At 46.1% G+C, this 24,187-nt stretch overlaps 2 protein-coding genes across 2 annotated transcripts in view; one reads left to right on the top strand and one right to left on the bottom strand.

Annotated features, from left to right (window-relative positions):
- The window catches only part of LOC309560740 (endothelin receptor type B-like), a 476,715-nt gene that overhangs the window by 365,863 nt on the left and 86,665 nt on the right, over positions 1–24,187 (bottom strand). The gene's annotated exons all lie outside the window — the stretch shown is intronic.
- Positions 1,526–23,605, top strand: LOC309560742 (DNA-directed RNA polymerases I and III subunit RPAC2-like). The gene is made up of 5 exons (XM_082264383.1): positions 1,526–1,659; positions 15,222–15,319; positions 15,414–15,490; positions 17,670–17,752; positions 23,491–23,605. The coding sequence occupies exons 1-5, from the start codon at positions 1,621–1,623 to the stop codon at positions 23,536–23,538; spliced, it is 345 nt and encodes a 114-aa protein (XP_082120509.1). The 5' UTR covers positions 1,526–1,620; the 3' UTR covers positions 23,539–23,605.

Here is a 24,187-nt window from a genome sequence, read left to right as displayed (position 1 = left end):
CTGACACTGGATCCTAGAACCTCTTCCGAAGTGGTCCCCTCTGACTCTAGGCAGACCCCCTAGGGGCAATCCTCAGTACTCACGATCTGTGTAGGCTTTCCTGGGATTGGACCCCTCTCACTCTCTGTAGGTTCTCGGCACACCGGATCCTCCTCAGCTCACTCAGCCCTCTCTGGATTCTCAGGCGACACCCCGAGACATCCTCTTCCCTCAGACAGGAGGAGAGACAGCCGTACTCTCCCTCCTGGGACTCTGCTCCTGCCAAAGACACTGTGTCACGCACTTCCCCCAAACTTATACCCACTCCCAGAATCCTTTGCGGCAAAATCTGCCTCCTGAGGTAGTTACAATCTAGAATGTGTCCCCTGATTGGGCTTCCTCCACTACCCTATGAGAAGCCTCTCACAGGAGCCAATGGGGAGACTTCCCCTTCAGCAAACACATCTGGAACCCATGACACCCTGACTAACAGAAATCATGGCCCTGCTGTTAGGCAGACAAGGCCCCCTATACATTTACCTTACCTAGCACCTACCTGTAGGGTGTTACAATTATATATTACAATTTAGTAATAGCAGTAATGTAATCATCCTGACACCATATCAAGCATGGTGTCAGATGATTTAAGTGATAACACCAGCCATTCGCCCTGACAAATCACACGCGGCTGAATTCCCTGTGAACCTTGAGACTACATCCACCCCTCCTTTTTTTGGAAGGAGGGTGTCCCTGAATGACAGTTTGGAAATGTGGTCACCCTACTTGTCACCCAACCCCCCACTGCTTCACTCTATAAGGGCCTGTGTACACCTGCTTTGCTCTTTTAAGAGCAACCTGTGCTTGGGTTGCTTTTTAGAGTGCATTCAACAGGAGGTGTTGCATTGCTTCCTCACTGTCTATATTACCCCCCCCCCCCAATTACCAGACAAGCAAGCCACAACTGTGCATGTTGTGTACGATTGCAATGTGGCTGGGTGTGACATGGAGGAGAATTCCTGCCACATGTGTACACCCCTGGTCACTGCCTCTGCAGCAAATTGGGAGCGGTTAAAGGGTGGTAAAAAAACAGCCATTATCTTGTTTACACATGTGATGGGTGGTAAAACTGCAGTTTGGCTGCATTTTTACTGCTCCCCCTTGTGCTACAGAGGCAGTGGCCGTGAGTGTACACAATATGCTGCAGGCTGCAGCTGTGATGCTTAGTGGTCATGGCAGCAATTCTCCTCCCTGTCTGTCACACGAAGTGGGTGACACTGCCTGCCCAGCGTAACCCATGCAAGTGAATGGGCAGCACTGCAACCGCTCCGCTGCTACACATGGTTGTCTGGTATCTACAGGGTTAAAGCAGGCGGCGATCAGGTGATACACAGCCCCTCCCCCGTCATATGACCTCTTCACAGAACATAGCAAGTGTAACAGCAGCACTGAGCTCTCCTATGTTACCCCACAACTTCAAACCGAACACCATTCTACAGTACACCCAACACCCTTCTATCTACACTCTATAGAACACCCCTCACCTCCTTTCTCTGTTTACACGCCGTACGCTCCGCCCCCTCCGCCCGTCTTACTTCCGGGTCCCCCACGTGGCTGGAAGCTGGTCGGTGTCAGGGAGGAAGCATGGCGGGCGGAGCGGAGAAGAAGCCAGTGCTGGAGATGGTAGGGTGAAATATCTGTGGAGTCATTATACTCCGGCTGTGTCACAGTGTCATCTGTATTCTCCTCACTTCTATCATCCCCATCCATCCGTGTTCTGCTGACACCAGGAGCGCCCCTCCCCCAGTACTTATGAGCCCCCCCCCCCCCAGTACACACTATACATATGAGACCCCCCCCCGAATATACACTATACATATGAGCCCCCCCAGTACACACTATACATATGAGACCCCCCCGAATATACACTATACATATGAGACCCCCCCAGTACACACTATACATATGAGCCCCCCCCAGTACACACTATACATATGAGCCCCCCCCCAATACACACTATACATATGAGCCCCTCCAATACACACTATACATATGAGCCCCCCCCAATACACACTATACATATGACACCCCCCCGAATATACACTATACATAGCCCCCCCAATACACACTATACATATCAGACCCCCCGTATACACACTATACATATCAGACCCCCCGAATATACACTATATATATGAGACCCCCCCGTATACACACTATACATATATGAGACCCCCCCCCCAATACACACTATACATATGAGACCCCCCCCCAATACACACTATACATATGAGCCCCTCCAATACACACTATACATATGAGCCCCTCCAATACACACTATACATATGAGACCCCCCCAGTACACACTATACATATGAGCCCCCCCAATACACACTATACATATGAGCCCCCCCCAATACACACTATACATATGACACCCCCCCCCCCGAATATACACTATACATAGCCCCCCCAATACACACTATACATATGAGACCCCCCCAGTACACACTATACATATGAGCCCCCCCCAATACACACTATACATATGACACCCCCCCCCCCCCGAATATACACTATACATAGCCCCCCCAATACACACTATACATATGAGCCCCCCCAATACACACTACACACTATACATATGAGACCCCCCCGTATACACACTATACATATGAGACCCCCCCGAATACACACTATACATATGAGACCCCCCCAGTACACACTATACATATGAGACCCCCCCGAATACACACTATACATATGAGACCCCCCCGAATACACACTATACATATGAGACCCCCCCGAATACACACTATACATATGAGACCCCCCCAGTACACACTATACATATGAGACCCCCCCGAATATACACTATACATATGAGCCCCTCCAATACACACTATACATATGAGACCCCCCCAGTACACACTATACATATGAGCCCCCCCCCAATACACACTATACATATGAGCCCCCCCCAATACACACTATACATATGAGCCCCCCCAATACACACTATACATATGAGCCCCCCCAATACACACTATACATATGAGACCCCCCCAGTACACACTATACATATGAGCCCCCCCCCCCCCAATACACACTATACATATGACACCCCCCCGAATATACACTATACATAGCCCCCCCAATACACACTATACATATGAGCCCCCCCAATACACACTATACATATGAGACCCCCCCGTATACACACTATACATATGAGACCCCCCCGAATACACACTATACATATGAGACCCCCCCGAATACACACTATACATATGAGACCCCCCCGAATACACACTATACATATGAGACCCCCCCAGTACACACTATACATATGAGACCCCCCCGAATATACACTATACATATGAGCCCCTCCAATACACACTATACATATGAGACCCCCCCAGTACACACTATACATATGAGCCCCCCCCCCCCCAATACACACTATACATATGAGCCCCCCCCCCAATACACACTATACATATGAGCCCCCCCAATACACACTATACATATGAGCCCCCCCAATACACACTATACATATGAGACCCCCCCAGTACACACTATACATATGAGCCCCCCCCCAATACACACTATACATATGAGCCCCCCCCCAATACACACTATACATATGAGACCCCCCTGTATACACACTATACATATGAGCCCCCCCCTATACACACTATACATATGAGACCCCCCTGTATACACACTATACATATGAGCCCCCCCCCTATACACACTATACATATGAGACCCCCCCAGTACACACTATACATATGAGCCCCCCCCCCCCAATACACACTATACATATGAGCCCCCCCCCAATACACACTATACATATGAGCCCCCCCAATACACACTATACATATGAGCCCCCCCAATACACACTATACATATGAGACCCCCCCAGTACACACTATACATATGAGCCCCCCCCCCCCCAATACACACTATACATATGAGCCCCCCCCCCTATACACACTATACATATGAGACCCCCCTGTATACACACTATACATATGAGCCCCCCCCCCCCTATACACACTATACATATGAGACCCCCCCCCCGTATACACACTATACATATGAGACCCCCCCGTATACACACTATACATATAAGACCCCCCCCAATACACACTATACATATGAGACCCCCCCCCGTATACACACTATACATATCAGACCCCCCGAATATACACTATATATATATATATATATGAGACCCCCCCGTATACACACTATACATATATGAGACCCCCCCCGTATACACACTATACATATGAGACCCCCCCCCTGTATACACACTATACATATGAGCCCCCCAATACACACTATACATATGAGACCCCCCAATACACACTATACATATGAGACCCCCCAATACACACTATACATATGAGACCCCCCAATACACACTATACATATGAGACCCCCCCAATACACACTATACATATGAGACCCCCCCCGTATACACACTATACATATCAGATCCCCCCGTATACACACTATACATATGAGACCCCCCCCCGTATACACACTATACATATGAGCCCCCCCCCCCCCAATACACACTATACATATGAGACCCCCCCCCCGTATACACACTATACATATCAGACCCCCCCGAATATACACTATACATATGAGACCCCCCCCAATACACACTATACATATGAGCCCCCCCAATACACACTATACATATGAGCCCCCCCCAATACACACTATACATATGAGACCCCCCAATACACACTATACATATGAGCCCCCCCCGTATACACACTATACATATGAGACCCCCCCCAACACACACTAAACATATGAGCTCCACCCCCCAATACACACTATACATATGAGCCCCCCCGTATACACACTATACATATGAGACCCCCCCCCCCCGTATACACACTATACATATGAGCCCCCCCAATACACACTATACATATGAGCCCCCCCCAATACAAACTATACATATGAGCCCCCCCCCCAATACACACTATACATATGAGCCCCCCCCCCAATACACACTATACATATGAGACCCCCCCTGTATACACACTATACATATGAGACCCCCTCCCAATACACACTATACATATGAGACCCCCCCCCCCCGTATACACACTATACATATCAGACCCCCGAATATACACTATACATATGAGACCCCCCCGTATACACACTATACATATATGAGACCCCCCCGTATACATACTATACATATGAGACCCCCCCCCCAATACACACTATACATATGAGTATGAGACCCCCCCCAATACACACTATACATATGAGCCCCCCAATACACACTATACATATGAGACCCCCCAATACACACTATACATATGAGACCCCCCCCCCCGTATACACACTATACATATCACACCCCCCGAATATACACTATACATATGAGACCCCCGTATACACACTATACATATGAGCCCCCCCCAAATACACACTATACATATGAGACCCCCCCGTATACACACTATACATATCAGACCCCCCGAATATACACTATACATATCAGACCCCCATCCCCAATACACACTATACATATGAGCCCCCCCCAATACACACTATACATATGAGCCCCCCCCAATACACACTATACATATGAGCCCCCCCCAATACACACTATACATATGAGCCCCCCCCCAATACACACTATACATATGAGACCCCCCCCGTATACAAACTATACATATGAGACCCCCCCAATACACACTATACATATGAGACCCCCCCTGTATACACACTATACATATGAGCCCCCCCCTGTATGCACACTATACATATGAGCCCCCCCCTGTATGCACACTATACATATGAGCCCCCCCGTATACACACTATACATATGAGCCCCCCCGTATACACACTATACATATGAGCCCCCCCCCCCATACACACTATACATATGAGACCCCCCCCAATACACTATACATATGAGCCCCCTCCCCGTATACACACTATACATATGAGACCCCCCAATACACACTATACATATGAGACCCCCCCCAATACACTATACATATGAGACCCCCCCCCCCCAATACACTATACATATGAGACCCCCCCCCCCCAATACACTATACATATGAGACCCCCCCCCCCCCAATACACTACATATGAGCTCCACCCCCGTATACACACTATACATTTGAGACCCCCCCTGTATACACACTATACATATGAGCCCCCCCCGTATACACACTATACATATGAGACCCCCCCCCCGTATACACGCTGTACATATCAGACCCCCTGAATATACACTATACATATGAGCCCCCCCGTATACACACTGTACATATGAGCCCCCCCCAATACACACTATACATATGAGCCCCCCCAATACACACTATACATATGAGACCCCCCCGAAAACACACTATACATATGAGACCCCGCCGAATACACACTATACATATGAGACCCCCCCCCCCCGTATACACACTATACATATGAGACCCCCCCAATACACACTATACATATGAGACCCCCCCCAATACACACTATACATATGAGCCCCCCCCAATACACACTATACATATGAGCTCCCCCCAATACACACTATACATATGAGCCCCCCCCCCAATACACACTATACATATGAGACCCCCCCCGTATACAAACTATACATATGAGACCCCCCCCAATACACACTATACATATGAGACCCCCCCCCTGTATACACACTATACATATGACCCCCCCCCCTGTATACACACTATACATATGAGCCCCCCCCCCCCCCCGTATACACACTATACATGTGAGCCCCCCCCAATACACACTATACATATGAGACTCCCCCAATACACACTATACATATGAGACCCCCCCCCAAATACACTATACATATGAGACCCCCCCAATACACTATACATATGAGCCCCCCCCCCCCGTATACACACTATACATATGAGACCCACCCCTGTATACACACTATACATATGAGGCCCCCCCCGTATACACACTATACATATGAGACCCCCCCCCCGTATACACACTGTACATATCAGACCCCCTGAATATACATATGAGACCCCCCCCCCAATACACACTATACATATGAGCTCCCCCCCAATACACACTATACATATGAGCCCCCCCCAATACACACTATACATATGAGACCCCCCCGAATACACACTATACATATGAGCCCCCCCCCCCCCCCGTATACACACTATACATATGAGACCCCCCCGTATACACACTATACATATGAGACCCCCCCCAATACACTATACATATGAGACCCCCCCCAATACACTATACATATGAGACCCCCCCAATACACTATACATATGAGCTCCACCCCCGTATACACACTATACATATGAGACCCCCCCCCCTGTATACACACTATACATATGAGCCCCCCCCCCCCCCCGTATACACACTATACATATGAGACCCCCCCCCGTATACACACTGTACATATCAGACCCCCTGAATATACACTATACATATGAGCCCCCCGTATACACACTATACATATGAGCCCCCCAATACACACTATACATATGAGCCCCCCCCCCCGAATACACACTATACATATGAGACCCCCCCCGAATACACACTATACATATGAGACCCCCCCCGAATACACACTATACATATGAGACCCCCCCCCGTATACACACTATACATATGAGACCCCCCCAATACACACTATACATATGAGACCCCCCCGTATACACACTATACTTATCAGACCCCCCGAATACACACTATACATATGAGCCCCCCCCCCAATACACACTATACATATGAGTCCCCCCCAATACACACTATACATATGAGCCCCCCCCCCCCCCAATATACACTATACATATGAGACCCCCCGTATACAAACTATACATATGAGACCCCCCCCCCCCCATACACACTATACATATGAGACCCCCCCTGTATACACACTATATACACACTATACATATGAGACCCCCCCCTGTATACACACTATACATATGAGACCCCCCCCCTGTATACACACTATACATATGAGACCCCCCCCTGTATACACACTATACATATGAGACCCCCCCAATACACTATACATATGAGCCCCCCCCCCATATACACACTATACATATGAGACCCCCCCCTGTATACACACTATACATATGAGACCCCCCCCCCCCCCGTATACACACTGTACATATCAGACCCCCTGAATATACACTATACATATGAGACCCCCCCCCGTATACACACTATACATATGAGCCCTCCCCAATACACACTATACATATGAGCCCCCCCCAATACACACTATACATATGAGACCCCCCCCGAATACACACTATACATATGAGACCCCCCCCGAATACACACTATACATATGAGACCCCCCCCCGTATACACACTATACATATGAGACCCCCCTGTATACACACTATACATACGAGACCCCCCCAACACACTATACATATGAGCCCCCCCCGTATACACACTATACATATGAGACCCCCCCTGTATACACACTATACATATTAGCCCCCCCCCCGTATACACGCTATACATATGAGACCCCCCCCCCCGTATACACACTATACATATCAGACCCCCTGAATATACACTATACATATGAGACCCCCCCCCCCCCCCCCGTATACACACTATACATATGAGCCCCCCCAATACACACTATACATATGAGCCCCCCCAATACACACTATACATATGAAACCCCCCCGAATACACACTATACATTTTAACCCCCCCCCCCCCAATACACACTATACATATGAGCCCCCCCCCCCCCGTATACACACTATACATATGAGCCCCCCCCGTATACACACTATACATATGAGACCCCCCGAATATACACTATACATATGAGACCCCCCGAATACACACTATACATATGAGACCCCCCGAATATACACTATACATATGAGACCCCCCCCCCTGTATACACACTATACATATGAGCTCCCCCCCAATACACACTATACATATGAGCTCCCCCCCAATACACACTATACATATGAGACCCCCCGAATACACACTATACATATGAGACCCCCCGAATACACACTATACATATGAGCCCCCCCAATACACACTATACATATGAGCCCCCCCCCCCAATACACACTATACATATGAGCCCCCCCCGAATACACACTATACATATGAGACCCCCCCCGAATACACACTATACATATGAGACCCCCCCCGTATACACACTATACATATGAGACCCCCCCAATACACACTATACATATGGGACCCCCCCGTATACACACTATACTTATCAGACCCCCCGAATACACACTATACATATGAGCCCCCCCCCCCCAATACACACTATACATATGAGCTCCCCCCCAATACACACTATACATATGAGCTCCCCCCCAATACACACTATACATATGAGACCCCCCGAATACACACTATACATATGAGACCCCCCGAATACACACTATACATATGAGCCCCCCCAATACACACTATACATATGAGCCCCCCCCCCCAATACACACTATACATATGAGCCCCCCCATATACACACTATACATATGAGACCCCCCGAATACACACTATACATATGAGCCCCCCCGTATACACACTATACATATGAGACCCCCCAGTACACACAGTATATATGACCCCCCCCACGCACACACAGTACATATGAGACCCCCCCCCTAATACACACAATACTTATGAGACCCCTCCCCCCAGTACACACATTACATATTAGCTTCCCTCCCCCAGTACACACATTACATATGAGCCCCCCCAGTACACACAGTACATATGAGCCCCCCCAGTACACACAGTACATATGAGCCCCCCCTGAATACACTCAATACATGAGACCCCCTAAAACAGGCAGCATACACGAGCCCCCCCCCCCCCCCCAGTACGCACAATACATATGAGACCCCCCCCCCCAGTACGCACAATATATATGAGACCCCCAGTACGCACAATACATATGAGCCCCCCCCCAGTACGCACCATACATATGAGCCCCCCCCCCAGTACGCACCATACATATGAGACCCCATAGTACGCACCATACATATGAGCCCCCCCCAGTACACACATTACATATGACCCCCCCAGTACACACAGTACATATGAGCCCCCCCTGAATACACTCAATACATGAGACCCCCCCTAAAACAGGCAGCATACACGAGCCCCCCCCCCCCCCCCCAGTACGCACAATACATATGAGACCCCCCCCCCAGTACGCACAATATATATGAGACCCCCAGTACGCACAATACATATGAGCCCCCCCCCAGTATGCACAATACATATGAAACCCCCCCAGTACGCACAATACATATAAGCCCCCCCCCCCCCCCCCGTACACAGTACATATGAGATCCCCCCGAATAAATACAATACATATGAGACCCCCCCCCCCGTACACACAGTACATATAAGCCCCCCCCCCAGTACACACAATACATATGAGCCTCACACAGTACATGAGACCCCCCCTCCAGTACGCACAGTACATATGAGCCCCCCGTCCCCCAGTACACACATGATACATGTGAGACCCTCCCCAGCACACACAGTACATATGAGCCCCCCCCCCCGAATACATACAATACATATGAGACCCCCCCCCCCCCCAGTACACACAGTACATATGAGCCCCACACAGTACATATGAGACCCCCCAAAGACACACACTACATATGAGCGCCCCCTCCCCCAGTACACACAATACATATGAGCCCCCCCCCCCCCCCCAGTGCGCACGACTAGAACCCCACTCTCCTCTATAGCCCAATCGGACTGACGGTCTGTTTCCATCCGATGCCATCTGATCCGATCCACTGGATGGATAGAAAATAGAACCACCATCCGTCTTTTTTTGGCAGACAGGATCAGATGGCGGCAGATTACCGCTCCATAGAGGAGACTGAAGGGTCCGATCAGGTCTGCCTGAGAAACTGACAAGCGGACCTGATCGGACAGCCCGTGTGAAAGGGGCCTTCAGCTGTGGCATGGCGATGAGGGAAAAAAAAAAATATTATATAATATCATTTTTTTTTTATAATTGAAGAAAAAAATAGAAAAATAATTTTTTTTTTTTTTTGTTAGTAATTGAAAAAAATAAATAATAATAATTAATAATAACCACCACACTCCCTGTCCACTTACCTTTTAAGCAAAGGTAAGTGGACAGGGAGATTGAGCCTGCAAAAACTTTCTTCTCATCTCCTCTTGGGGAAGAAGATGGACAGGCAGGGGAAACAGCCATTAGTTACTGCTTGTCAAACTCCCGGCCACAACAAGAGGGCGCCAGTTCCCCGTTCTCTTACTGAAGAAGGCCGAAAAGCCGTGGCCTCAATTTTCAGACGGCGCGGAAGTCCGTGCACTTGGTGAGTGGTTGGGGGGGGGGCGCAAAAGGGACACCTCTTGGAGTGCACCCCAGGCGCCAGGTCGCTAATTCTAGTCGCCAATGCGACCTGGCGCCCGGGGTTTGTCGAGCCCTGCCTATAGGTACTGTAAATATCTCCTAAACTTGCACCATTTAGGAGATATTTACTTTTAATGCAGCCAATGATATCATCGGCGCATGCGCTCTGAAGGATCGGCCACCAAGCCGTTCCTTCAGAGCCCTGTGCTGTGAACGGCGGCTCCCGCGTGCATGCACGGGAGGGATGTCATCGTGCCTTCAGCTAATCAGATGGCCGCAGGACGCGAACCAGGAAGCAGGACAGCCGAACATGTTGGCCGTGTCTCTACTGAGAAGGCAGCACTGTGTGGGGCTTCGTTCTAAGGTAAGTATTTCATAATGCGCTAGTATGCGATGCATACTTGCTCATTATGCCTTTGTCTTACAGGGTTTTTTATTTTTTTGGTTGACAACCTCTTTAACCACTTAATCCCCGGAGGATTTGGCTGCTCAAAGACCAGGGCCTATTTTGCGATTCGGCACTGCGTTTGACATGCGAACCCGGCACACGCAGAAGTGTGAACCGGGTCTTAGGCCCCTTTCACACTTGTCGCTCCGTCGGCGGACTCCGTTTTTCTCAGCGGGGGATCGATCCGACGATCCCCCACTGAGCAGGTGGATGGCAGCTCTGTGTCCGGAGACGGAGCTGTCAGGTCCCCGCTGTTCTCTATGGGAGAATCGGATGAGAACAGACCACCTGTCTGTCCTCATCCGATCCGCCAGACAAATGAAAAATAGGGTTTCCATCCGTCTGGATTTGAAAGGACAGGATCAGATCGGATGTCAGCTGACATGTCTCCGCTGACATCCGATGCCCCATAGAGATGCATAGGCCATCCGTTCAGATCCGCCTGAAAAACTGACAGGCGGATCTGAACGGTCCGCAAGTGTGAAAGGGACCTAAGTGAGGGCAGTTTAACCTTTTGAAGACTAAGCCTTTTTCTGACACTTGTTGCTTACAAGATAAAATCAGTATTTTTTGCTAGAAAACTACTTGGAACCTCCAAACATTATATATATATATATATATATATATATATATATATATATATATATATATATATATATATATATAGTGGGTACGGAAAGTATTCAGACCCCCTTACATTTTTCACTCTTTGTTATATTGCAGCCATTTGCTAAAATCATTTAAGTTCATTCTTCTTCCTCATGAATGTACACATAGCACCCCATACTGACAGAAAAACACAGAATTGTTGACATTGTTGCAGATTTATTAAAAAAGAAAAACTGAAATATCACATGGTCCTAAGTATTCAGACCCTTTGCTCAGTATTTAGTAGAAGCCCCCTTTTGATCTAATACAGTCAGGAGTCTTTTTGGGAAAGATGCAACAAGTCTTTCACACCTGGATTTGGGGATCCCTTTGCCATTCCTCCTTGCAGATCCTCTCCAGTTCTGTCAGGTTGGATGGTAAACGTTGGTGGACAGCCATTTTTAGGTCTCTCCAGAGATGCTCAATTGGGTTTAAGTCAGGGCTCTGGCTGGGCCATTCAAGAACAGTCACGGAGTTGTTGTGAAGCCACTCCTTCGTTATTTTAGCTGTGTGCTTAGGGTCATTGTCTTGTTGGAAGGTAAACCATCGGCTCAGTCTGAGGTCCAGAGCACTCTGGAGAAGGTTTTTGTCCAGGATATCCCTGTACTTGGCCGCATTCATCTTTCCCTCGATTGCAACCAGTCGTCCTGTCCCTGCAGCTGAAAAACACCCCCACAGCATGATGCTGCCACCACCATGCTTCACTGTTGGGACTGTATTGGACAGGTGATGAGCAGTGCCTGGTTTTCTCCACACATACCGCTTAGAATTAAGGCCAAAAAGTTCTATTTTGGGCTCATCAGACCAGAGAATCTTATTTCTCACCATCTTGGAGTCCTTCAGGTGTTTTTTAGCAAACTCCATGCGGGCTTTCATGTGTCTTACACTGAGGAGAAGCTTCCATCGGGCCACTCTGCCATAAAGCCCCGACTGGTGGAGGGCTGCAGTGATGGTTGACTTTCTACAACTTTCTCCCATCTCCTGACTGCATCTCTGGAGCTCAGCCACAGTGATCTTTGGGTTCTTCTTTACCTCTCTCACCAAGGCTCTTCTCCCCTGATAGCTCAGTTTGGCCGGACGGCCAGCTCTAGGAAGGGTTCTGGTCGTCCCAAACGTCTTCCATTTGAGGATTATGGAGGCCACTGTGCTCTTAGGAACCTTAAGTGCAGCAGAAATCTTTTTGTAACCTTGGCCAGATCTGTGCCTTGCCACAATTCTGTCTCTGAGCTCTTCAGGCAGTTCCTTTGACCTCATGATTCTCATTTGCTCTGACATGCATTGTGATCTGGAAGGTCTTATATAGACAGGTGTGTGGCTTTCCTAATCAAGTCCAATCAGTATAATCAAACACAGCTGGACTCAAATGAAGGTGTAGAACCATCTCAAGGATGATCAGAATAAATGGAAAGCACCTGAGTTAAATATATGAGTGTCACAGCAAAGGGTCTGAATACTTAGGACCATGTGATATTTCAGTTTTTCTTTTTTAATAAATCTGCAACAATGTCAACAATTCTGTGTTTTTCTGTCAGTATGGGGTGCTATGTGTACATTCATGAGGAAGAAGAATGAACTTAAATGATTTTAGCAAATGGCTGCAATATAACAAAGAGTGAAAAATTTAAGGGGGTCTGAGTACTTTCCGTACCCACTGTATATATATATATATCATTTTTTTTTTTTTTAGCAGAGACCCTAGAGAATAAATAGGAGATCTTTGCAATCTTTTATGTCACACTGTATTTGCGCAGAAAATACACTTTTTTTAATTTAAATAAAGCGAAACAATAAATTTAGCCCAATTTTTGTATAATGTAAAAGATGTTATGCCGAGAATCGTGATCTTTATTCTAAGCAAAAAAATGGTGTTTCTCATTTTATCCAGAATCGTGTAGCTCTAACCCTCCCTTACTCTTTCCAACATAAAAAATAGGCTTGTCGTCCCCTAAACAAGAAGGCATGAACAACATTATAAACCTTAAATAGTTTTCCTTACTCTACACCCCACATTTAGGTAGTACATTAAACACGCATTCATTTAATTGGCCAGCCAGTGCATCAAAACTGGACTAGCACCTTTTTCTCCTCTGATGTAGGACACCACAGTGCACATTAGATGGGGTGTGCTGTAAGGCCTGTGTATCCAAGATGCGTTTGCTTGGGGATAGCGTTAAAAATAAACGGCCCTGAAACGTGCTAACACTTTCTGCAAAAGTCCTGTCTGCTGTAAACAGATCTTTGTATTGGCCACTAGGTGGCACTAATAGACTGTATAAGATTACAAATCAGTTTAATAAAGCCATGCTGTGCAGTGAGATCTTTGCTTTTACATTGTGTGTCAGGTAGCATCGGTGACAACAGGAAGTGAGAGAAAATCTTCCGGTTGGGAAAATAAAAATCTGACAGCTATTCTTATTTTTTCTACACTCTATTAAAAATCAAACAATTGTCTAGGTTTGTGAATAAGTGTTTTTAGTTCTCTAAGATAGGGCTTTTTATGTTGTCACCCACTGTAACTGAGCCACTCTGATATTTTTCTGCAGGAGGGCTGACAGATAATGCTAGCATAGCAGGCTTTTGTTTATTTCACAAATCTGTATTATAGGTGCCTTGATGATTTTTTTTTTTTCTTGCTTTTTTTTTTTTTTTTTTTTAACATCTCAAGGAGTGGAAAGATGATGGGTGTTTTTTTTTTATAACAACTGGGGTTTTTCTTTAAAGATCCAGGCCAATGGAATGGATGAGTCATGTGTAACGTTCGTCTTACATGAAGAGGATCACACTCTGGGAAATGGTCTGCGATACTTGGTCATGAAGAAGTGAGTTGCATTTTTCATTTACATGAAGCATCATTTTTGGAAATTTCTACCTGTTAGCAAAATCTGATCTTTATGTTTGTCTTATTGTCTATAGCCCAGAAGTGGAGTTCTGTGGGTACAGCATCACTCATCCTTCCGAAAGCAAAATCAATTTCCGCATCCAAACACGAAGTACGTAACAAACTTATGAGGAACATAGTCTTGTATACTATATAATACAGGGCTTGACAAATTTTCCTGAAATCTAGGAGCCAGCTAAAAAAGTTAGGAGCCAGTTTTTTTTTTTTTAAACTTAACAACCAAGCTTTATTTAATAAAACGGATACTAAATTTATACATAAATACGACTAGAACCCCACTCTCCTCTATAGCACATGGATGAAAACAGACTGTCTGTCTCTTTCCATCCGATGCCATCTGATCCGATCCACGGGATGGATAGAAAATAGAACCACCATCTGTCTGCTTTTGGTGGACAGGATCAGATGGCAGCAGATTACTGCTTCATAGAGGAGAATCAAGGGTCCGATCAGGTCTGCCTGAAAAACTGACAGGCGGACCTGATCAGACAGCCTGTGTGAGAGGGGCCTTCGGCTGTGGCATGGCGATGAGGAAAAAAAAAAAAAAGTATGTGTGTGTATATATATATATATATATATATATGTGTGTATGTATGTATATATATATATGTGTGTATATATATGTATATATATGTGTATGTATGTATATATATATATATATATATATATATATATATATAAGAATTTTTTTATTTTTTTAATAATTAAAAAAAAAAGAAAAAAATATTATTTTTTTTTTTTACATTTAAAAAATTAAATAAATAATAATAACCACACTCCCTGTCAAAGGTAACTAACTGGACAGGGAGATGGTAATGAATTGAGAACAAAAAGGCAGTGGAAACAGTCATTACTCCCGGCCTCCACAAGAGGGTGCCAGTTCCCCATTGGAAGCCTGTCATCTCAAGTAGGCCGAAAAGCCGGGGCCTCAATTTTCGGACGGCCCGGAAGTCCGTGAACTCCGTGCGCGGAAGTCCGGGCAAAAATGACAGGACACCTTCTGCAGGGCACCCCCAGGCGCCAGGTCGCTAATTCTAGTCGCAAATGCGACCTGGCGCCCGGGGATTGTCGAGCCCTGATATAATATATACTGATCTATAAAACAAGCCTGTTACAAAGGAGGACAGTCAGTACTCTGCATAAAAACTGCATGTTAAGATGATGCAGGAAGCTAAATAAGCAATATACAAATCTCATCTTCTCTCAGACTTTTGCTGCACCTGCTGAATCTACCTGTTTGCTAGTGTGTACATCCATTGCATTAAAGAAGCAGTCGAAAGGAGCAAGCAGGTGGAGCTGTAACAGTCAGATTTAACTGTAAGCAACTTCAGATAGACAGATAAAGCAGAGACACCTGTAGAATTATAATATTTTAACTTTAAAATGAGATAGGCTATGTTTGACTCTATGCAGCCTATAATGCACATTGTGAGATACTCTGTGTGCAATAAAATCACAGTAAGCATCAGTACAGGAGAGAATGTTCTACAGCTATGCAAAACTGAAGGTTATGCAGTAGTTTAGTTTTAAAACAAATGAATTTAATTCTTGCATAGGTCCAATGATGACTAGGTCTTTTTGAAGTATTTGAGCTGTGATTGCTCATTTATATTTAAAGGTACAAGCTCTGGGACTCTTGTCTATCTTGCTGATTCATACCTGTCCTGACCAGTGATTGAGTCGCTCAGTTTTAACTTGTTCTCTTCAAGGAATGTGTTAGATAGGAGGTTCTGTTCATTCAGTGGATTGGTGCTGGGATCAGATTTGCTTTTTTTTTTTTTTAATCTATAAAACCCTTTAACTTTAGGTTCACACGTGTGGTGCGGGAAACGCATTGATCTCTGCACGTTATCTGCACCGCTTTGCAATCCCTCTGTGGGTGTCAATACAGTTTGCCTGCACCGGATTGTACAGTACAAAACTACTATGCAATCCTGTTGCGTTGTGGCGTAAAGAAAAAGTACATGCACTTATTTGGTGTTTATGCGGTAAAATTTGAAGCCCATTCAAAACGAATGGGCTAAAATCGCGCGGCACTGAATTACATGTGCAATGTACAGGAATTCGGTATGGTTCCTGTGCAATTCACATGTGGGTTATAATGTGAACTGGGGCTTAATTCTAAAAATGTCCATTTACTCCAAAGCTGTTTAGTAGTCACTTGCAAGAGATTCCCATTTGCCACAAACTGAAATAGGAGATCAGTAACCACTAGACTGTGTTGTCTGTGTTCTGTGCTATATTTATTTTTTGATGGGCTCTGCTTTCAGATGGACTTCCTGCAGTTGAGCCATTCAGAAAAGGACTAACTGAACTCCTGGATGTCTGCCAGCATGTCTTGGATACATTTGAGGTATAGTAATCTAGAAGCCTGAATGGGTGGAGGGGCAGGAATGGGTGAGGCACTGCTGTAAAATCACTTGCTGTCATTATAGGCGTCTACTGATTTGACATTCTCATGGTGGCCACCTTCCACCAGCTGTATCTGTATTGAAAATGTGTCCAAATGTGTATCAAGTCATGTCAGCAGAGTATCATTGTGATTCACAAACAGCACAGACACACTGCTACTCTCAACCTTCTCACCTATGTAAACTAATATTTCTCTTTCGTTCATTGTCGGACACAGCTCCTGATTCTTCTTAACCATTGGGTTGTACTGCCCCCTACAGGAGTAGGACTCTAGGCAGGAAAAAGCTTGACTATGCCTATGGGCAGTCCCAGGGGGTATACAGCCACACTCAGCTATAGGCACTCAGTTTTTTTTTTTTTTTTTGCCTAGTCAGAAGTAAGGACCTAGTTCCTTGCTGGGATCTCTGGTCCTGGCAATTTCTTTTCTTTTTAAATTGATTTTTTCCTATGTTTGGTATTTTTTTCCTGTGTGAATCTACTATCAAATGCCGGACTGAGTGACAGACTGGATAATGTAGATCCAGAGGGTTCCCCCAGTCTAGCCAGCGAGCGCGTACAGGCCTCAGCTCTGCTCTAGGTCGGCCGCGACAGAACCCCACTGGATGGGGGCTGGCCTGCGAGTTAAATGTCTTGCGAGGGCGCATATGACCTGGCCTCGGCCTGAGTCGCAGTGTTCCTCCTGGCCAACAGCCACCCACATCCTGATGGAGCAGTGGTCTGTCAGGAGTGGTGCCCACCCTGTTACTGGTATGGTAAGTAGCTGTCCCCCCTCTAACCCTGGAGTGTTTTTTGGGTGGACGTGGGCCCCTCCCTGGGATGGTGGGACTCCCTGGGGGAGGTTATGAACTGGCTTCAGGATCATCAGGATACCTTGCCTGCGCATCCGCGTCACAGCGGGCGGCCCCCTTTTAAGGGGCTATTTCTTATTGTGCGTGCCTCCTATGGAGGGGCTTGGAGGGTGACCCCCCCTTGTTTTTTTGCAGGGTCCAGTAGGTGGTCCATTCGTGGACCCTGGGTTGGCGTCGTCGTCCCCCCCCCCCCCCCTTGCGGGATTGCAGTCGGCGGCCCTCTTTTGATTGGATTTTCCGTTTGACCTTAGTATATAGCGTCCAAAGCCCTCCCCTGCCTCATCTGTCCATCAGATCCTGAATCTGTTTCGGCTACCGCGGAAGCGGGTTACCCCACTGGGTCTGCCCCCACGGTGTGCACCAGGAAAAACCTGGTCAGCAGCAACTCTACGCACCCTAAGTTCTCAGACAGTGAGGATATTTCCTCTTCTCCTCTAGCCGTGCATGAAAAGGCACTGGTGGATGCACTGATGTGTCAGAGTGTGTGTCAGAGCGTGAAATTTAAACATGTCGGAGATGCTGTGTCGGAGGCGCCAGTCCCTTTTGGCACCACAGGTCCTCCACTGTGGCAAGAGTGTTCCCCTTTCCCACTTACTTTGACAACATTGTCACATAACAGTGGGGGTTGTCCAAAACGCACTCTTGTGGTCCCTAAGCGTTTTGCTATGCGGTACTTGTTATTTCATGGGGTGATTTGTCCCGGTTCCAGCTTCGGAATGTTTTCAGGGGTTTTACTCAAACCAGTTTACAGTTCCCTGGTAGGAAGGCAAGGTACGTCCAATTCTGGACCTCAAGGCGCTAAACTGCTTTGTGTGAGTACAGAATTTCTGATTGGAGTCCATTCGCACGGTAGTGGCGTCCCTATATCTGGGGGATTTTCTCGCTTCTATTGATATCAAGGATGCCTACCTTCAAATTCCAATATGTGCCGGTCACCAGCGCTCCTCTGCTTTGCCGTGGGTGAGGAGTGTTATCAGTTTGTGGCGTTTTACTTTTGGTCTCGCCTCCGCTCCTCAGGTCTTCACAAAGTGTTGGCCCTGGTGCTAGCATAAGTGGCATCAGTGGGAGATTGCCGTACTGGGGTACCTGAACGATCATCTTCTGCGAGCAGAGTCTCGGACTGCTCTGATGGACACCTTGGAGATTACCTCAGCTAGAGTGTTGCTTCCTCTAGAAAAACTCCAGAAATTGCAGAAGGCATCTCAGCTTCTGTTGTCCAGCAGACGGTCATCCCTCTGGGCTTACATGCGGGTTCTGGACCTGATGGTGTCTACCTTTTGAGGCGGTTCCGTTTCCACAGTTTCACACGAGATCTCTGCAAAAAGAGATTCTGGTGAAATGGGACAAGAATCCAGAGTCTCTAGAGGTGGCTTAGTTCTCCGGCACTTCTCCTTTCTGTACTGGGCGGTTGTCAAAATGGATACCAGCCTGTCAGTGTGTGAAGGCATCCTCGGCACAGCTTGTGCTCAGGGGGTCTAGACTCGGGAAGAGTCCAGACTGCCCATCAATGTACTGGAACTCAGAGCGATCAGACTCTGGATCATTGGACAATTCGTCTTCAGGGGTGTCCGGTACGAATTCAATCGGACAATGCCACGGCCGTGTCCTATGTCAATCACCATGGGGGCACAAGAAGTGTCCTGGCGGATTGGGAAGTAGCCAGTATTCTAAGGTGGGCTGAACGATTGTTCCTGCCCTCTTTGTTGTACACTTTGACGCATTAGTTGCTTCTTGGCGTCAGTATCATCTGATTTATGCCTTTCCCCCTCTCAAACTTCTGCCAAGACTCCTGTGCAGGATAGAGGCAGCAAGGGATTTCGATCTTTTTGGTGGCTCCAGACAGCTGGTCACCGATGCTCTTTGGAGACTTCCTCTCAGGGAAGATCTGCTGTCTCAATGATCAATCTTCCACCCTGCTTTACAGTCGCTGGTTTTAACGGCTTGGCTGTTGAAAGCCAGGTGATGAAGGATATTGGTGATTTCTATGCTGTTAAAGGTTAGAAAATCTACATCTGGGATGATCTATAATCGTATTTGGTAGATGTACGTTGCGTGGTGTTCTTTTGGGGTTCTCCCTTCGCTCCTTTTCGGTGGCTCAGGTCTTGACTTTCCTCTACAGGGGGTTTAGCAGCGCTTGGTTAGCCTTGGGAAATTTTTTTCTGCTGTTTTCCCACCCCTCATGTTTAACTGCATTGGGACGTCCCAATGGTTAAGAAGAATCAGGAGCTGTGTCCGTCACTGATCGAAAGAGAAAATGGGATTTTTGACTTACTGTAAAATCCACTTCTCTGATGTTCGTTGACGGACACAGCACCCACCCCTCTGTTTAGTTGACTTTCTTCTGACATTGCTTGTAACAAATCTGGGTGCCTTTAGATGAGTGTAGGTGTATACCACCTTGGACTACCCATAGGCATATTTAAGCTTTTTCCTGCCTAGGGTCCTACTTCGGTGGGGGGGGGGCATTATAACCCAATTGTTAAGAAGAATCAAGAGCTGTGTCCATCAATGCACATCAGAGAAATAGATTTTACGGTAAGTCAAAAATCCTATTTTCTTAAGAGGCAATAAATGTGTGTCCCATTTCCCAGATAGTGATTTGTTTTGTACATAGAGCTCCATAGCTCAGTTTTTCTAGCACCAACAGTTTGCCCATTGCTTTACAAAATGAAGGGAGAAAGTACATTTACAATACAAGAAGGATCAGGGGACCCTGCTCCTTTTGAGCTTATGAGCTTACAATCTAAAAATGCTAATTTAATACTGTATTGCAATATGCAAAGTACCTGCAACAACCTCAGAAAATGTGACGTGACTCTCCACTGAACAGCCTAGTGTCTTCTTGCTTTTAAACCTTGGGAGCACAGCAACACAATTTCAAGCCTTTTTATCTGAACAAATCAATTTGTTTTGCTGTGTAAGCAGGTTGGCAGAGTCTCCTTCAGACTGGAAATCTCCCAGCAACAAGGAGTTTTTATTATATGACTACATCAGTTGGTGGAGAAAAGTTTCTTCTTCATGCTGCTAATTTAGTGGAGAATTTCACAGTCCTTCGAAAAGTCAGCAGATGCTGTATAGAATTTAAACTAACTGGTGAAGCTGTGGCTTCCTATATGGTTTTACCTTAAAGGCTAAGTTCACCTTTCTGAACATATTACACCTGTATTTAGGATTTAACTCCTCCAGATACCCCTGCCCCACACTTTGAAAACAGCACAGGTATGCCAGGCTCCGCCCACACGGCTGCGTCATTCATTTAGTTTCTTGTAAACGAATGGACTACATGTACCATCATCCATTGCGGCTGACGGCTTGTAGTTCTCAGTGAACTGTGTGAGCGCTCTCGTAGTTGATTGATCTTACTGTTCTCAAGTAACTGGCTGCTCATAACGGATGTATAGTTAGAGGGCTATCCTGAGAGTCTGCAGGATCCTGACGTTGCCCCCGTAACCCTCTGCAGACTCCTTTACCTGCAAAACAAATGTGCATTTATTTATTTTTATTTTTTCAAAAGGTGAACTTATTCTTTAAAGTACGCAGTAGTCAAGTCAAGATTCATAACTATTACAGCTTTGTGCTAAACCTCAAGGCAGAATGCAGAGTCCAACCAACACTGATAGTAGCAGGTTGAATCACATACTTTAACTCATTGGCTGAGATATTTATAAAGCCTTATGGTGATGCTTCCAATGAAAACAATGTAGGACAAAGGCTGGAGATTCAATTGACCATAAGCCACCCATAGTTGGAAGCAGGGCTGCTGTTAGAAATCACGGGGCCCCGTACAGACTACCTGGCAGGCCCCCCCCCCAAGAAAATATTAAAGATATATTTAGCTAAAATTACAACAAAATCACTATTAGCAGACACAAATATAACATAACTCGCATTATTCCTGCTAAATCTAAAAAAAACGATGTTAAATAAAGAAGATGAGATGAGAAAAATATACAGGCTGTGCAGTTGGAGCTCAGTGATCAGAGAGACAGAGAGAGAGAAACAAAGTTACGATTTACAAATAAACTCCTGAGCAGAGATAAGTGCTGGGAGGGGGGCCCACACAAGGGAGGGGGATTAGAGATGGACAACTGTCTCTTTCTCGACAGATAAAAGCTGATAGCAGGGAGAGGGACAGATCAGATTCAGGTGCTGGAGGAAGATTTCTGTATTTGTTGTCCATCACTAATCCCCCTCTCTGTGTGGGCCCCCCTGTGTGCTCGGGGCCCCCTACAAGAGGGCTGGTGGTCCCCCCCCTATCAGCGGCCCTGGTTGGAAGCCCAGTTCAAAGTTTTAAGATGTGTGGGGCTTAGTTATACTTGTACAATGGCTGCCTTACTGCAGCTTCTGTGTTATTGCAAAGATCGAATATGTTATGTTATTTTTACTGCAGAAGTACACTTATCCTTTCCAAGATTAAGTGACCCCATAACCTCTAGGCAAAGTAACAGGTTTACTTTACTGCAAGGATCATATATAATCTGCATTTCCATTTCTTGCACTGCCACCCTGATCAGACTGAGAATAAACCAATACTTCAGAGTAAAGGGAACACACAGCACTCTCTGCTGCCTTCCCACAGTGTAGTATTTGGTACCTGAGAATAGCTGCAAAGTGTGGGGCAGTGAGCGTAGAAATGTGTACATTTCCAGCATGCTCAGCAAACTTACATAGGAATCTGACATTCTAATGATGGATTGGGAAACAGGGGCTACTGCAGCCTGTTTATGATCTCTTCTAAAATAAACTGGTTCCTTTGCCCAGATTGGGTGTGTCAGAAATGTGTCTTGTTCTTACTGTGTTTCTTTCTCTCCCCCCCCCCCCCTTTTAACAGACCAGTATGAAGAATTACAATGACCAGAAGGAAACTACAATGGAATGACAACAGCTGTCCTTATCTATATTTATGTTTGCAATTTGGTTGTGTTATTCAATAATATGAGTATTTTGTGATAGTAAATGGAAAAAAAAAAAAAAAGAAAACTTATTTCATATCACTCAGATATTGTGCACCCTAATAGTATACAAAATGAAAGAATGTTGTGGATAAATGTAAATATGGTGGATACTGTGTATCTTGTGCTCAGATCTTATTGCTATGAATCTGAAAGCACAAAAATTCTAAACATGCCAAGTAAAGCAAAACTGTTGTGTATTTTCAGTGAGTACGCCTTTTATTACTTTTTTAATAAAAGTAACTATTGTTACATTTACCCAGGAAGTCATGTTTTTTGATATAACACTACTTTACCTTTAGAGTGATATCACTCCCCTTTTGATAATTATATTTTTCAGTCCCCTCTTAACTTTTCTGCTTAGTTGCCTTAAAAGAAAACTACCCTAATACGGTGATAAGCTGCTGCATGATGTGTCCCATGCCGCCATCTTCCTTTGGAACTTCACTGGGAACTGGTTGCAAGAGCCCGGAGGAGACAGCTGGCTTACAAATGAGGTCACAAAGAAAGGAGGCAGCATAGGACATGGCGCCCTCTTTACCATCCCAGGCTATTAAGATAAATATGTAAATATCT

The sequence above is a fragment of the Pelophylax lessonae genome (assembly GCF_965119305.1).
Source record: "Pelophylax lessonae genome assembly, chromosome: 7".
NCBI classification, from domain to species: Eukaryota; Metazoa; Chordata; class Amphibia; order Anura; family Ranidae; genus Pelophylax; species Pelophylax lessonae.
This window is presented reverse-complemented; position numbering and strand designations above follow the sequence as displayed.